Below are 15838 nucleotides of genomic sequence, written 5' to 3' on the forward strand. Positions count from 1 at the left end.
TGATTTCTCTCTGTCAAATAAATAAATAAAATCTTTAAAAAAAAAAAAAAAGCAAACAAAATCTCTGTCCTTAGGGAACTTACATCCTAGAAAGGGAAGACACCATAAACGTCACAAAGAAGTAAATGATATGGTATGTTACAAGGTGCTGAGTGCTGAGGGGAAAATAAAGCAAGGTAAGGGGAATGAGGAGTGTCATGTTTGGGGGAAATGTACAATTCTAAACAGGATGGTCTGGGAAGGCCTCATTGAGAAGGTGACTTTTGAGCAAATATTTAAAGGAGATGAGGGAGCAAGCCACATTTTAGGGGGAGGAGAGGCCAGGATGAGGGAACAGCCTGAGGCAGAAGCTCCCTTGGCCAGCACAGAGACAGAAAGTCCAGACAGGGGCCCTCAGGGGTAGATTTTTGCATAGCCATGACATGACCTGACTTATGCTTTATTATTATTTTTTTACCTTTTTTTTTTTCTCTGAGAGCTCGTGTATACAACACACACACACAAGTGAGGGACCCTGGCACCCCACGATCTGACTTACATTTTAAAAGAAGGGCCCTTCCTTCTGTCTTGACTGTTAACTGAGTTAGCAGTCAATTTATAAAACTGGGAAGATTTTGCCTAAAACTACATATTTCTGCCTTCTCTTGAAAAAACAGCTTGGGGGCACCTGGGTGGCTCATTGGGTTAAGCCTCTGCCTTCGGCTCAGGTCATGATCTCAGGGTCCTGGGATAGAGCCCCACATCAGGCTCAGTAGGGAGCCTGCTCTCTGCCTGCCTCTCTGCCTGCTTGTGATCTCTCTCTCTCTCTCTGTCAAATAAATAAAATCTTTTAAAAAAAAGTTTGAAGATTTGGTTTCCTGTCCTCGGGGAGCTGGGTAGTGGCTCCCCCTTCGGGTAGGACTTGAGCTTTTTCTTTGCCGGAGTCCCTTTGCCAGACAGTGAAACTGAGTGCGAGTGGTTATATCATCATGCTTGCACTGTTGTTCTTAGAATGAAGAGGAAAATGAAATGTTTTTCACCTCTATTTCCATTAAAAAGTGAGAGTATGAAAGATACCTGCAGATGGCAGTGTGTTTGAGGAAAGATGGGGGAAAGGCATATTGCTTCAGGAAAGTGAAAAAGAATCCAATTTTAGAAATATGCAAAGCACTTGAATCAAACTAATATAAATCCACTTATTTTTATACCACCTGCCTCACCTCTGGAAGGATCTGAGTTTCTGACTCCTGTTCTGCATTTTATAAAATGCTGCCACACCCATGACCTCATCTGATCCCCACCCTCCTCTTCTTCTGGATACTGTGTGCAGCCATAGAGCTGGTGGACTTTGTATTCTTATCCTCTCTATTTTACAAAAAGGGAAGTGGGAGCCAGAAAGGTTATTAGCCAGAAAGCAGCAACACAGAGCTGGAAACAGGGGTTAATCCCCTGGCCCTTTAGCTGTTTCTATGATAGAATTGCCCAGTCTTAGATCTTCTGTTACTTTTATAATCAGTGGCCCAAATGCAGTTCCTAAGTGAGGAACACAAGTGCACAAGCAGTCTTTAACTGTAGAGGCATAGGGGTACCTGGGTGGCTCAGCTGGTTAGGCATCCAACTCTTGATGAAGCTGTCTTAATCTCAGAGTCATGAGTTCAAGGCTCCTATTGGGCTCCACTCTGGGTGTGGAGCCTACTTAATAAATAAATAAATAAACAAATAAATGAAGAGGCATAAAAATGTATCTTATCAACTATAGGACCATGAATTTGTAACTTAACTTGGCACACAAATAGTTAAGTATCCACTAAATATTAATACTGTTATATTTTATTATTTTAATAGCCCATCCCATCCCAGTGCTTTTCAGTCTTTCAGCTTTCAACAATGAACAGTTGTTGATTGTTTGATCAATTTAGAGCAGTGGTTCTCAAGGGGAAAGTAGGGGTAATTTTATATACACACACACACACACACACGCACACACACACACACACACGCACACGCACATGCACACCTTGCCCTGGGGACAGTTTTGTAATGTCTGGAGACAATTTTTGTTATTGCAGCTGGGGGTGGGAGTGGAAGGTGCTATTGGCCTCTAATGGGTAAAGGCTAAGAATGTTGCTAAACATCCTACGATGCACAAGACAGCCCCCTGCAGTGTGGAATTATCCAGCTCCAAATCCTAATAGCTTTCAATAGCTTGAGAAACCCTTCTCTAGCACAAGGGGACAGTTTCCTCTTGGGTAAAGGCACTCTTTAGTCCTCCTGGGTGACGGCGTCAGGGAGGTTTGGCGTAAGCAAGGCTGGGTTCAGGGTGCCGGGGTGACTCAGTCATTAAGCGGCTGCCTTTGGCTCAGGTCATGATCCCAGGGTTGGGGATCCAGCCCCAGCTGCTCAGCTGGAGGCCTGCTTCTCCCTCTCTCACTCCCCTTGTTTGTGTTCCCTCTCTTGCTATCTATGAAATAAATAAAATTTAAACAAGAAAAAAAGGCAGGGTTCTGCACCTTCGTTAGTGTCTCTGCTGCACAGTGGGCATTCACAAAATCTGTACTATTGAAAGTTGGATCTAATTACTCATTGTGTGACTCTGAACAGGTCACAGAGATCTGAAGTGCATTGTCCGTATCCCTAAAATGGGAATAAAAAGCCTCTTCCAAAGCTGCTGTGAGCAATCGTTGAGATAAACGTCGGTGGAGCTGTTGCACAGTTGGCCCACAGCTATTTTCTTTTCTTTATCAGTTTATCTCTCCCTCTTCCAAACCCACGTTCTAATCCATGTTTAGCCGTGTCATCAGCTCAGTGACCTTGTGCAAGTCACTTCCCCCCACCCCGCCTCAACCCCCCACGTAGACCTCCTCTGAGTCTCTACAAAATTACAAAGTTGGCTTCTGATCTCCAAGCACGCTTTCCAACACCTAAATGGGACGGTGAAGCGTACGGCTCTGCTTTCTTCCCCCGGGACTAATGGTACGGTCCCCGGGCAGCTCCCCCACCCCCCTGTCGCAGACCTTGGTACAGGCCCAGGGGGCCCTCGGCTGCCTCTCAGGGCTGCCCTTGCCCCCTGCCGAGTTCCGGGCCGTCCCTGCGCAAGCTGATTGGCTGGATCCGTGCCCGGGCTGCGCGGCTATAGGTGAGCCCGGGAGGGGACGGGCGGAGCGGGCTGGAGGCCCGCCCCCTCCCCCCTGGGTCGGACGCTGAGCGGAGCAGCGGGCGGGAGGCCGGACGGACCGACTGACGGGAGGGACGGGAGGCGAGCAAGATGGCGCAGACTCAGGGCACCAGGAGGAAAGTCTGTTACTACTACGACGGTGAGCACCGTGCGCGCGGCGGGGGCGGGGCCGGGTGGGATCCGGGAGACGGAGGCTGAGGAGATGCGAGCGGGGAGGCTGGGAGAGGCTGAGGCGTTGGGGAAAGGCTGAGAGAGGAGGCTGCGAGGAGGCTCAGAGAGAGAGGCAGAGGGAAGAGGCTGAGCGGAACGAGGTCGAGACTGAGGGAGGAGGCTCAGAGGAAAGAGGTCGGGGGAGGGAGGAGGCAGGGGGAGGAGGCTGGGGGAGGAGGCTGAGAGCAGGAGGTCGAGTCTGAGGGAGGAGGCTCAGAGAAAAGGAAAGGAAGTCGAGGCTGAGGGAAGAGGCAGAGGCCGAGCGGGGGTGTTTTGGGGAAGCCTGGGGTAACTTGATGGAGGGAGGTGGGATTCTCAGGAAGCCTGATGGGGAGAGTTTGAGTGGGACTCCTGGAGGGGAGGCTGAGTCTAAGGGAGGGGAGGCAGGATCTGGCAGAGAAGGGTGCAAGGATTTGTTTCCCTCCCGAGAGTACAAAGGTCTTCCTCTGCCCCTTTGCTTCCTCACCCTTTTTGGTGAGGGTCCTGCAGGAGTCACCACCTCCTGTCACCAGCCTCCCCTCCCCCCGGGTCTCTGAGCTGGGTCTGCAGTTGCTGCTGGGAAATGGGGCCCCTGGGCTTGGAAGGAGAAAGATGCAACCTGTTAAAACAGACTTTTTCATTTAACAGAAGCCTGTGGAGCAGCTTACTCTGTACTAGGGACGTTTAGGTGCTGGGGCCATGGGGCTGATCAGGTCACTTCTCATTTTCCCTCAGTTTGGAGGGGGAGATGGTCAGTGACAGAATTGCTCTTCAGTATCATGCTGGGATAAAGGAAAGCTCAGAGTGTTTTGGGAGCACAGAGTAGAGGCACCCAGCCGAGCCTGCGGAGTCTGGGTGGGAGGTGCCATCTCAGTTAGGACCTGAAGAACGGGAGTTACTAGCCAGGCCCAGGGAAGGCAAAGATGACGTTAAGTTTAGAAGTAAGAGAGAGGACAGCATTTTTGAAAGACAGCAGGTATGTGTATAGTATGGCTGAGACATAGGTTTGAGTGTAGAGTGTAGAAAGTCAGGGAATAGGCTGGAGGGAAAGGTTGCAAGTGATGAGGCTGGAAAAGTAAATGGAGACCAGATCATGAAGGGCTGGGCACTCTGTCTTAAGGAAGCTGAACTTTATTCTGAGTGCACTTGTGAATCATTGAAGTTTTATGCAGCCTGGTGACATCATCAGACTTATACCTTAGAATTATCACTCTGAGACAGAAATTAAGTACATAAATGTAGGGGTAAGGAAGAAGGCAAGGATCCCAAACTCTTGGGTTGGGTAGTTTGATGTGTTAGGCTATATCAGTTGATAACTTTGGGTTTTGTATTTTTTTTTCTTAAGATTATATTTATTTATTTGACAGAGGGAGAGCATAAGCAGAGGGAATGGCAGGCAGAGGGAGTGGGAGAAGCAGGCTTTCTGCTGTGCAGGGAGCCTGACTTGGGGCTTGATCCCAGGACCCAGGGACCACGACCTGAGCCAGAGGCAGACGCCCAACTGACCGAGCCACCCAGGTGCCCCTGGGTTTTATACTTTTAAGAAATACTTTTTGGGAGATATCCAAGTAGAAGCATTCAGAAGGCTGTTGGCCATTCAGGTCTGCAGTTTAGTAGGAATGAGAAGAGAGAGATTTTTGGTAGTTTTCAGCATACAGATGGTAATTTTTGTTACAGAGGGTGCGATCACCCAAGAAGTTGTACAGGGTGGCAAAAGAAGAGGATCCTTGGTGGAATTCTAAGGAAGCCGACTGAGGAAAAGTCTAGAGCTTTTCGTGCTCGGTACTCCCCCGTCATAGTGCTTGTCGCTGTCTATTGGAATTGCCTGTGGACCTGTTCATTCTTCTTAGACAGTAATCTCCTTAGGGAATGGGGTTGTGTCTTACCTAGCTCTGTATGCTCAGCCCCCAGAACAGTGCCGTGGTCATAGTGGGCTCTCCATAAATACTTAAATTGTACAAGGGGAATGTAAGTGAACCAGAAAGTCTTTTCTTGGTTGTTGTTTTTTTCTTTAAGTAGGCTCCGCACTCAGCAGGGAGCTCACCATGGGGCTTGAACTCATGAGAACTGTGAGTGAGATCAAGACCTGAGTGAGATCAGGAGTCAGATGCTTAATGGATGAGCCATCCAGGCACCCCAGAAAGTCTTGGGTTACAGTAGCCAAAAGAAGGTGGGAGTGGCAACTTGTTGGCAAGAACTGTTTCATGTGCGCAGTTTCAGAGTGAAGCTAGATTGCAGAAGATTGAAGAATGAATGGATGGGTGAAGAGAAGACGTCATATTGAACCCTTTTCAAAGGAAGCTTGGTTGGGGCAGAAAGAAAAGGTTGTTTATAAAAGGGGATGTAGTGGCTGAGGGTAGAGCATATTCAAAATCCGAATGTAAAATAACCGGAGGGAGTGGTTGAAGATACGGGAGAGAGGGGCTGGTATTGATGGAGGTTCCTGAGGAGGCCAGGTGAGATGGAAACCAGAGCACAGGGAGCAACACTAGACTTTCCAGGGGAAGTTTCTTCGTGATGAGAGGCAAGGAAAAGTTCAAATGGAGGTACATTGGATGGGGAGAAAGTTGAGGGAGTTTTCAAAATGAAGGAACTGGAGTATTCTTTTTCCTGTGAGTGGTGGAGGGCAGTTGGAAGAGTAGTCCTCTCAAAGAGAGATAGCTATTAAGTAGCTGTTGTGAAAGAGGGAGCTAGGAAAATAAATTTGGAAGGACTTCTGGACAGTGGTTAGGGCACATTTGAGGCTGGAGCCTCTGACTTTGTGGCCGTATCAGTTTACACAGTTGTTGTTGTTCTAAGATTTTTTTCATTTAACAGAGAGGGAGAATACAAGCAGGAAGAGCAGCAGGCAGAGTGAGAGGGAGAAGCAGGCTCCCTGCTGAGCCAGGAGCTGGATATGGAACATGTGGGATTCGATCCCAGGACTCTGGGATCATGAACTGAGCCGAAGGCAGCCGCTTAACGAACTGAGCCACCCAGGCGTCCCTGTTTGCACAGTTTTGTGATCTCTACACCGTAGTTTAAAACAAGAAAAAGTGAAAAGACCTTAGTCTTTTCAAAGGAGACAAAGGAGACGGCTTACTTTTTGAAAAACTGCTTGTGAGTTTTGCAGTGAGGTCACTAACTTGGGACCCACACTTAGTTCTGCCCCTCAGAAGCTTTGCAGTATTGGGCAAGTCACTTAACCTTTGTAGGCCTCAAGTCACTGTCCTATAAAACTGATAAACTTTGAGAAGAGTGGGGAAAAGCTCTCTAAATTATAAAGGTAGTATCTAAATAAAAAAGATGATTTCTTTTCAAAAGTCAGCAACTGGATTAAAAGCTGTTAGGAAAAGGATGGTGCCTCTGTACCCCACCCCCCAGGGGCACCCCTAGCCTTCTAGATAAGTTATCTTAGTTCCCCAAGTCTTAGCCTTGGCTGAGTTCGGGCTTGATAGGCAGGGGAGTTGCTGGGGATTAAGGCCCAGGCGAGAGACATGGGTAAGCCAGGAATCCAGTTACGTAATGGTAATGGTCATGTTACTGTCTGCTTTCAGATTGGGTCTGCATCAGGATGTCTCAGCCAATGCCTTGAGAACCTATTCTACCAAATCCTCATGACTAATAAGGTGGTCTGAGGGTCTCTGGAAATAAATTTCCTCCTGCCTTCTCTGCTACTGCATCTCAAAAGTCTGTGTCTGAGTGAGACAAGGGTCCCAACTGAATGCCCCAAATACTGCATTCTGGCTTGTGGCTCTGGCTGAGAGCACAGTTCTTGCCCTTAGAGGCTTCACTAAGATTAAGAGAAGAGGGTAGAAGGACATGAAGTGAAAACTAAGGAAATTTGAATAAAGCATGGGCTTTTAGTCAATGATACTGTGTCAGTGTTGGTTCATTAATTGTAACAAATACTTCTTATTTTATCATGTAGAATGCTGGTAATAGGGGAAACTGCTTGTTGGGTATCTGAGAACTCTCTGTACTATCTTTGCAATTTTTCTATAAATCTAAAATTGTTCTAAAAAGTAAAGTCTATTAAAAAGACAGAGAAGAGGGTGAGATCCCAAACATCCAGCTGTTCAGAAGTTTCCCATTGTCCCTGCATGTCTATGACGAAGAGGATTGGAGCATAGTTTGGGTGCTCTTGGTGGCGTTCCCCACAGTGCAATGCTCCCTGGTAGAAGCAGACTTCCTGCTGGGCAGGGAGCCGGATGCGGGGCTCATGTGGGGCTCCATCCCAGGACCTGGAGTTCATGACCTGAGCCAAAGGCAGATGCTTAACCATCTGACCCACCCAGGCGCCCCTCAAAACAAATTTATTAAGTGCTACCTACAAATGAAGAGGAAACGACCCTTTATTTTTTTTATTTTTTTTAAAGATTTTATTTATTTATTTGACAGACAAAGATCACAAGCAGGCAGAGAGGCAGACAGAGAGGGAGGGGAAAGCAGGCTCCCTGCCGAGCAGAGAGCCAAACGTAGGGCTTGATCCCAGGACCCTGGGATCATGACCTGAGCCAAAGGCAGAGGCTTAACCCTCTGAGCCACCCAGGTGCCTCATGATCCTTTATTTTGATCAGGAATATGTCTGGCGCTTAAGCTGGGCTTTGTAGTATGAGGATCGTTAGAAAAGGAAGGACATTCTGGGTCAAAGGAACAGTCTTAACAAAGGCGACTTGGGTGTGAAGGTGAATGCCATGTTCAGGATGCTGATAATCATCTAGTGTGTTTAGAACAGAGCCTGGCAAATTTTCTGTAAATGTCCCCATAGTAAGTATTTTTGGCCTGTGTGCCATGTGGGTGGGTCTCTGTGGCGACTGTTTATTCAATTCTATTGTAATGTGAAAGCAGCCATAGCCAATATTTAAATTAATGGGCATGGCTGTGTTCCAATACAATTTTATTTACAAAAAACAGGCAGCCTGTAGTATTTGGCGCAAGGGCCATAGTTTGCCTACTCCAGTTTAGAGCAGAGAGCTGGGAGAGGGAGAGAGCAGGAAAGAGATAGGGCAGATAGTTTCAGTTGAAAGCAGAGGAACCAATTAGAAGTCTATTGTTATGAATAAAGCAAGAGATGATGAGTTTAGTGCTTTTATTTTTAATTTTTAAAATTTAAAAATTAAATTAAATTAATTAAAATTATTTATCTATACATAAATTATATTTATTTATTTATTTGAGACAGAGAGAGGGGGAACACAAGCAGAGGGAGTAGGAGAGGGAGAAGCAGGCTTCCCACTGAGCAGGGTGTTTGACGCGGGGCTGGATCCCAGGACCCTGGGATCAAGACCTGAGCCAAAGGCAGAATGCTTACCGACTGAGCCACCCAGTACCCCAAGAGTTTAGTTTTCTTATCTATAAAATGGGAATAATGCTCGTGTCCTAACTGTTTTACCAGGTTATTGTGAGGATCTAGTAAGAAAATGAATGTAAATGTGCTTTAACTCCATAAAATGTTATAAAGTGAAAGAGGTGAACTCTGACTTATAGTGATTTTGAATAGTAATGGTTATTCTTCTGTTGTGGGAGTGACTCCTTTGGAGATATAGTGAGGTGAGTCACCTCACCGCTGCTATTCTCCTGTAGCTTTGGAATGGATCCATCACACTGTCTAGTGCCTGTGGGCTCTAAGTGCTGGCCTCCCCAGGGTCCCCTGCTTTGTTTGTTTCCCTTTTTTTTTTTTTTTTTTTTTAAGATTTTATTTATTCATGGGGCGCCTGGGTGGCTCAGTGGGTTAAAGCCTCTGCCTTTGGCTTGGGTCATGATCTCGGGGTCCTGGGATTGAGCCCCTCATTGGGCTCTCTGCTCAGCAGGGAACATGCTTCCTCCTCTCTGTCTCTCTATATCTGTCTTTCTGCCTGCTTGTGATCTCTGTTTGTCAAATAAATAAAATCTTAAAAAAAAAAAAGATTTTATTTATTCATTTGAGACAGGTACAGAGAGAGAGAACATGAGCAGGGGAAGAGGCAGAGGGAGAGGAAGAAGCAGACTCCCCGCCGAGCTGGGAGCCTGATATGGGGCTCGATCCCGGAACCCCTGACATGGGGCTCCATCCCAGAACCCTGACGTGGGGCTCCATCCCAGAACTCTGAGCCGAAGGCAGACGGTTAACCATCTGAGTCATGCAGACACCCCTGTTTGTTACTGTTTTGTTTTGTGTTTTTTGTTTTGGAGTTATTCTTCCTTGAAGTGGGTGAGAATCTTGGAAACTAGAACGAAAGAGAAAGAATTTGACTAGGAGATGGTTATAAAAATTCCTGGATTCTCCTGGGAGTGTGTGTTTAACTGTGTCACTGAAACTGCCGCTCTTTCTTCTTCAGGAGATGTTGGAAACTACTATTATGGACAAGGCCATCCAATGAAGCCTCACCGAATCCGTATGACTCACAATTTGCTACTTAACTATGGTCTCTACCGAAAAATGGAAATCTATGTGAGTTACTGGGAGCCCCACCACTCCCTAACCCCATCAGTTCTGGTCATATGTTACTCATCTCATTTTCTCAACTACTCATTCATCATATGTGCTGCGCGCCTGTTACGTGGCAGACACTGTAAATGAGAGATTTCTGTTTTTAAAGGTTTCACACCAGTGCTGGAAACTGATAGGTACACAAATAAATTATATTATATTCTGTAAGTGCAACAATTAAAGAATGTACAAGATGCAGAGAAAATGAGAAGTGAAGGAGGAAGGGAGCCTTGGAAAGTTTCCGGGAGGTGCTATCTGAGCAGATTTTTTAAAAATATTTTATTTATTTATTTATTTGACAGATCACGAGTAGGCAGAGAGGCAGGCAGAGAGAGAGAGGAGGAAGCAGGCTCTCCGCCGAGCAGAGAGCCTAATGTGGGTCTTGATCCCAAGATCCTGGGATTATGACCTGAGCCGAAGGCAGAGGCTTTAACGCACTAGGCCACCCAGGGTTCCCATGAGCAGAATTTTAAATATTGAATAGAATTTAATCTGGAGTTTAGGAGGGGACTGATGTTCTAGACCAAGGGAAGAGTGTAGACAAAAAGGCAAAGAGGTGAGAACAATGTGGTGTATTTGGGGAAATTATAAGTAGTTTGGTGTTTTGGTAGTGCTATAGTGTAAAGTGTATAGTGTGAGGGTACTAGAGCTGAAGAGGTCAGCAAGGATTAGATATGCTGTACTATGTAATAAACAATTCTAATGGACTAGGATCAAAAAATTCCAATGCCTAAAAAAAGAGTGATCAGGACTGTTTTGAACCAGACAAGACTCTGATTACTAGAGAACATAGACTCTCTAACTGCTTAACTTGGTTCCAGCTGGTTTTTGCCCCCCTGCCCATTTTTTTTTTTAATATTTTATTTATTTATTTGACAGAGAGAGATCACAAGTAGGCAGAGAGGCAGGCAGAGAGAGAGAGGAGGAAGCAGCTCCCCGCTGAGCAGAGAGCCCGATGCAGGACTCGATCCCAGGACCCTGAGATCATGACCTGAGCCGAAGGCAGCGGCTTAACCCACTGAGCCACCCAGGCGCCCCCCCCGCCCATTTTTACTTAATTAATTAGTTAATTGAGATTTCACTTATTTATATGAGAGAGAGCATGAGCAAGGGGAGAGGGAGAAGCAGACTTCTTACTGAGCAGGGACCCTAGGATCATGACCTGAGCCAAAAGCATACATTGAACCTACTGAGCCATCCAGGTGCCCCCACCTACTGGGTTTTAGAGAGAAGCTAGAAATCCATAATAGAAATTATTATGTAATATGGGACCTGATTTCAAGAGCCTGAGATCATGCCCTTAGCTGAAACCAAGAGTTGGATGCTTAATTAACTGTGCCACCCTGGTGCCCCAAAGATCTACATGCACTGTGGGGCTAGAACTCACAACCCTGAGATCAGGAGTTGCATGCTCTACTGCCTGAGCCAGCCAGGCATCATCGGGTAATGGATTTTAAATCAAAGAGAGATAAAAACAGGCATGCATTTTATCTTTATTTATTTATTCATTTACTTAAAAGATTTTATTTATTTGTTGGGGAGAGAAAGAGGGAGGGAGAGGGAGAAGTAATCTGTACACCCAGTGTGGGGCTAAAACTCATAAGCCCGAGATCAAGAGTCACATGCTCCACCAACTGACCCAATCAGGGGCCCCCGGGCATGCATTTCAGAAGCAGGGAAGCCAGTTAGGAGGCTGTTGCAAAGATCCAAATGAGAAAATAAAGAAGGGCTGGGGGCCCATGTTACTTTATGGTTAGAGCCCAAGAGTCAGTGGTTAAAGTCTGTGCCGGCAGCTTAAGTAACCTAGCAACAGCAGTATCCTTCCTCACCATTCCAGAGACTGAAAGGAGATGAGTCTTCTGTTATGTCCTTAGAGCCGCTGGAGGCAGCTGGGGAAGCGAGGAGGGAAGGTAGAGGAGCAGACAGACATTGGGATCAGAGAGCTTTTTTGGGTGTGAGAGGCATCTGGGAATGAGAAACATAAAAGGTAGCAGACGGAGGTTTTGAGGGACTCGAGGGAGCAGACTAGCAGCTAGATACAGAGAGGATACCTAAATGTGGAAGAGTGAGCACCAAGACCTTGCGGAGCTGCCTTGTCCACATCTTTACCATGCTCATCTGGCCCCAGCCTGCCTCCTTTTCTGCCACTCCCCTCTCAGAATCCTCTGAGTCGGCCAGATGGGATTCTGCTGCTTTCCACCCTGTCCTGACTGAGAGGATTACTGACTCTGCCCAGTCATATTTTACTCATCTTCAAAAGTCACCTCAAGCCCTATTTCTTTCTTTCATTCGGTAGATTTTTTTGAATACTTATCATACCCCAGGGACTATATTAACCTCCATGAGTGATATTGAGATATTAAAAAATGGATCCTATCTTCAAGTGAGAGGAAAGATAAACTAACAGTTATTGAAGACTGCTTAGGTGGTAGGCCAGGGCTACCTGTTAGTTCATGTAATCCTTATAGCAACCCTAAATTATAGATGAGAAAACAAGGTCAGAGAGGATAATTAATGTGTTCAAAGTCACATAGCTGTTAACAGATGAGCTAAGACTCCAACCCAGATCTCTCTGGTTCCAGAGTCTTTATGTGTCCATTTGTCATTTGTCCTTGTCCCTCTTCCTAAACCATATATATATATATATATATATATTTTTTTTTTCCTAAACCATATATATATATATACATATATATATATATATATATACATATATATATATATATATATATATGTTGTTTTTTTTTTTTTTAGTAGGTTCCATGCCCAGTGTGGAGCCCAGTGCTGGGCCTGAATTCACAACCCTGAGATCAAGATCTGAGCTGAGATTAAGAGCTGGATGCTTAATCAGTTGAGCCACCCATTTGCCCCCGCAAGCAATATTTTAACGAGAAGCCTAGAAGTAGATGGTTTCTGGACTTTTTGGTAATATCATAAGGGAGCCAGCTCAGGCATCTCAGCTTATTGATTTTTTTTTTTAAAGAGTTATTTATTTATTTGACAGACAGAGCTCACAAGTAGGCAGAGAGGCAGGCAGAGAGAGAGAGGGCTTCCCGCCGAGCAGAGAGCCTGATGTGGGGCTCCATCCCAGGACCCGGAGACCATGACCAGAGCCTAAGGCAGGGGCTTAACCCACTGAGCCACCCAGGCACCCCATTATTGATTTTTTTTAAAGGAAAGATTTATTTTATTTATTTTAGAGAGAGAGAGCAAGTGGTGGGGGGAAGAGGCAGGGGAGAGGAAGAGAGAGAATCTCAAGCAGATGTCCCGTGTACCGTGGAACCCAGTGCAGGGCCGATCTTGTGACCCATGAAATCATGACCTGAGCCGAAATCAAGAGCTGGATGCTTAACCAGCTGAGCCACCCAGGTACCCCAGCTTATTTGATTTTATCCTTTTGTTTTTTTACCTTGAAATCCCATGATAGCTGTCTCAGCTGCAAGTATTATGTCTTTGTACAACAGAATACAAAGAGGAAGGGAACGAGAGGCAAACAGATCATTCTCCACTGTCCCTATCCCACACTCCTTTTTAATTTATTTATTTGACAGAGAAAGAGATCACAAGTAGGCAGAGAGGCAGGCAGAGGGAGAGAGGGATGCAGGCTCCCTGCTGTGCAGAGAGCCCTATGCAGGGCTCCATCCCAGGACCCTGGGACCATGACCTGAGCTGAAGGCAGAGGCCCAACTCAGCGCCCCCACACTCCCTTTTTATTAAAGAGAAAAACCCTTCCGAGAAGTTTCCCAGCAGATTTCCCCATAAATCTCACTGGGTCATTTGCCATCCTTAGGCCATTCACCAGCCATTGGCTTAGACTAATCACATTCGGTTCCTTTGGCTGAGTCCATGAACACCCAACCAAACTGAGATCTGTTACCAAGAAAGGAGAGAATGGCTCTTTGGGAAGCATCTAACAGTGGCTGTCATAGAAACAATAATGCCTTATTAGAAATTTCTTCATCTGTATGTATTATTGTTAACTTCTAAAGCAAAATTCTAGTTTAATCTCTTTCTTAAATCTCTAGACTTGTTCTGTTTAATGTGATCCATTTTCTTCTCTGGCCCTGCTTCTTCATTGAGTATGAATCTTCCATCCTCTTCCCCCAACGGTGTTTCTGTGCATTCATCCCTTCTGTCTTCTTCTCTCTCTGGGCTGTGGTCCTGGTATTCCTTTCCCAAAACACAGTTATCCGTTTTAATATATGTTCTGAAATTGCTGGCTTTTGAGAGTCAGTCCTAGAAGAAGCTCCTTAGACTCTTATGGAAGTTGCTGTATGCTGGGGTATCTGGCTGGCTCAGTTGGTAAAGCATGCATCTCTCGATCTTGGGGTGTAAGTTTGAGCCCCATGTTGGATGTAAAGATTACTTAAAAATAAAATCTTAAAAAAAGAAGTTGCTATATTCTATCTCCATACCTGAAAGAGACATTTTGAAGTCTTTCACGCAGTGGTCCCTCCCCCAGTTCTGCCTCCACACATCTAATTAATCTCTCCCAGAATCTATATCCTCATTTTTCATCCAGGAACCTTCCTATTTACATAATCAACAATTCTGCTCTCTTCCTTGCCTTGGATGCTAATTTTGTATATTCCCAGGCTTCTTATTCATCGCCTTCTGTTCTTTTGTGCTTTTTTTAAAAAATGTTTTTATAAAATATTGAGTTGATATGAAAGAATTTTTATAAAATATGTGGAAGGTATAAAGAATCACAATACAATTAATACCACCTAGCTTAAGAAAACAAACATTACCAGGACTGCTAAAGCCCCAATATGCCCTTCCCTGATCCTGTTTGCTCTCTTCCCCAGAGTTAACCTCTACCCTGTATTTGGGGCTTATTTCTTTGCTTTTTAAAGATAATTTTACCAGTATGAATTCTTTATTTTTTTTTTAAGATTTTATTTGTTTATTTGACAGATCACAAGTAGGCAGAGAGGCAGGCAGAGAGAGAGGAGGAAGCAGGCTCCCCGCTGAGCAGAGAGCCAGATGCAGGGCTCAATCCCAGGACCCTGAGATCATTACCTGAGCCAGAGGCAGAGGCTTAACCCACTGAGCCATCCAGGTGCCCCCAAGTTTCTTTATTAAGTCCCTTTTTAAGCCTTTTATCCATTTTCCTATTTGATTGTCTTTTTATTTTAATTGGACCTTAGATACGCAGAATTAGAATAAATATTGTCCTTGGCTCATAAGCATCAAAAGAAGTTCCATTTTTGGTCTTTTTAAAATAATATATTTTACATTTTCTTACTCATTTAGTAAATATTTTAATGGTGCTATGCACATCTGTATTCCTGCACCCCAGTCATTCTTCTAAATTTTGTGTTTATTATTCTCTTGCTTTCTAAAAAATGTTTATCCTGTGTGTATATGTCTAAACAATTTAATTATTTACTTCTTTTTTGAACTTTTTAAAAAAACCACACAGGTGTCCCCCCTTTTTAAGTTTATTTATTTTTAATAATCTACACACCCAGCGTAGGGCTTGAACTCACGACTCTGTGATCAACAGTTGCATGCTCTTCTGGAGCATCTGGGTAACTTAGTTAAGTGTCTGACTTCAGCTCAGGTCATGAACTCAAGGTCCTGGGATCAAGCCCTGCATCAGGCTCTGCACTCAGTGGGGAGTCTGCTTCTCCTGTTCCTTTCCCTTTGCCCCTTCCCACCCCCCAACCCCCAGCTGCTCATCCCTTCTCTTGCAAATAAATAAATAAATATTTATATATGTATTTTTTTAAAGATTCCACTTATTTATTACTTGAGAGAGAGAAAAACATTGAGAGAATGAATAGGAGTGGGGACAGAGGGAGAAGCAGAGTCCCTGCAGAGCAGCCCCCAGGACCCCGGGATCATGACCTGAGCTGAAAGCAGATGCTTAACTGACTGAGCCATCCAGGGACCCAATAAAAATTTTTTTTTTTTTTTAAGATTTTATTTATTTATTTGACAGAGATCACAAGCAGGCAGAGAGAGCGGGAAGCAGGCTTCCTGCTGAGCAGGGAGCCCAATGTGGGGCTCGATCCCAGGACCCTGAGACCATGACCTGA

General features: G+C 45.2%; 1 protein-coding gene across 1 annotated transcript in view; it reads left to right on the forward strand.

Annotated features, from left to right (window-relative positions):
• The first annotated feature begins 3169 nt into the window (after positions 1-3169).
• HDAC1 (histone deacetylase 1) overlaps positions 3170-15838 on the forward strand; it is a 35545-nt gene continuing 22876 nt past the window's right edge. The window contains exons 1-2 of the mRNA XM_044237684.1: positions 3170-3293; positions 9643-9755. Of these exons, the coding sequence (XP_044093619.1) occupies positions 3245-3293; positions 9643-9755 (162 nt within the window). The 5' untranslated portion in view covers positions 3170-3244. The remainder of the gene's footprint in view (positions 3294-9642; positions 9756-15838) is intronic.

The sequence above is a fragment of the Neovison vison genome, chromosome 2 (genome assembly GCF_020171115.1).
Source record: "Neovison vison isolate M4711 chromosome 2, ASM_NN_V1, whole genome shotgun sequence".
Classification (NCBI taxonomy): domain Eukaryota; kingdom Metazoa; phylum Chordata; class Mammalia; order Carnivora; family Mustelidae; genus Neogale; species Neogale vison.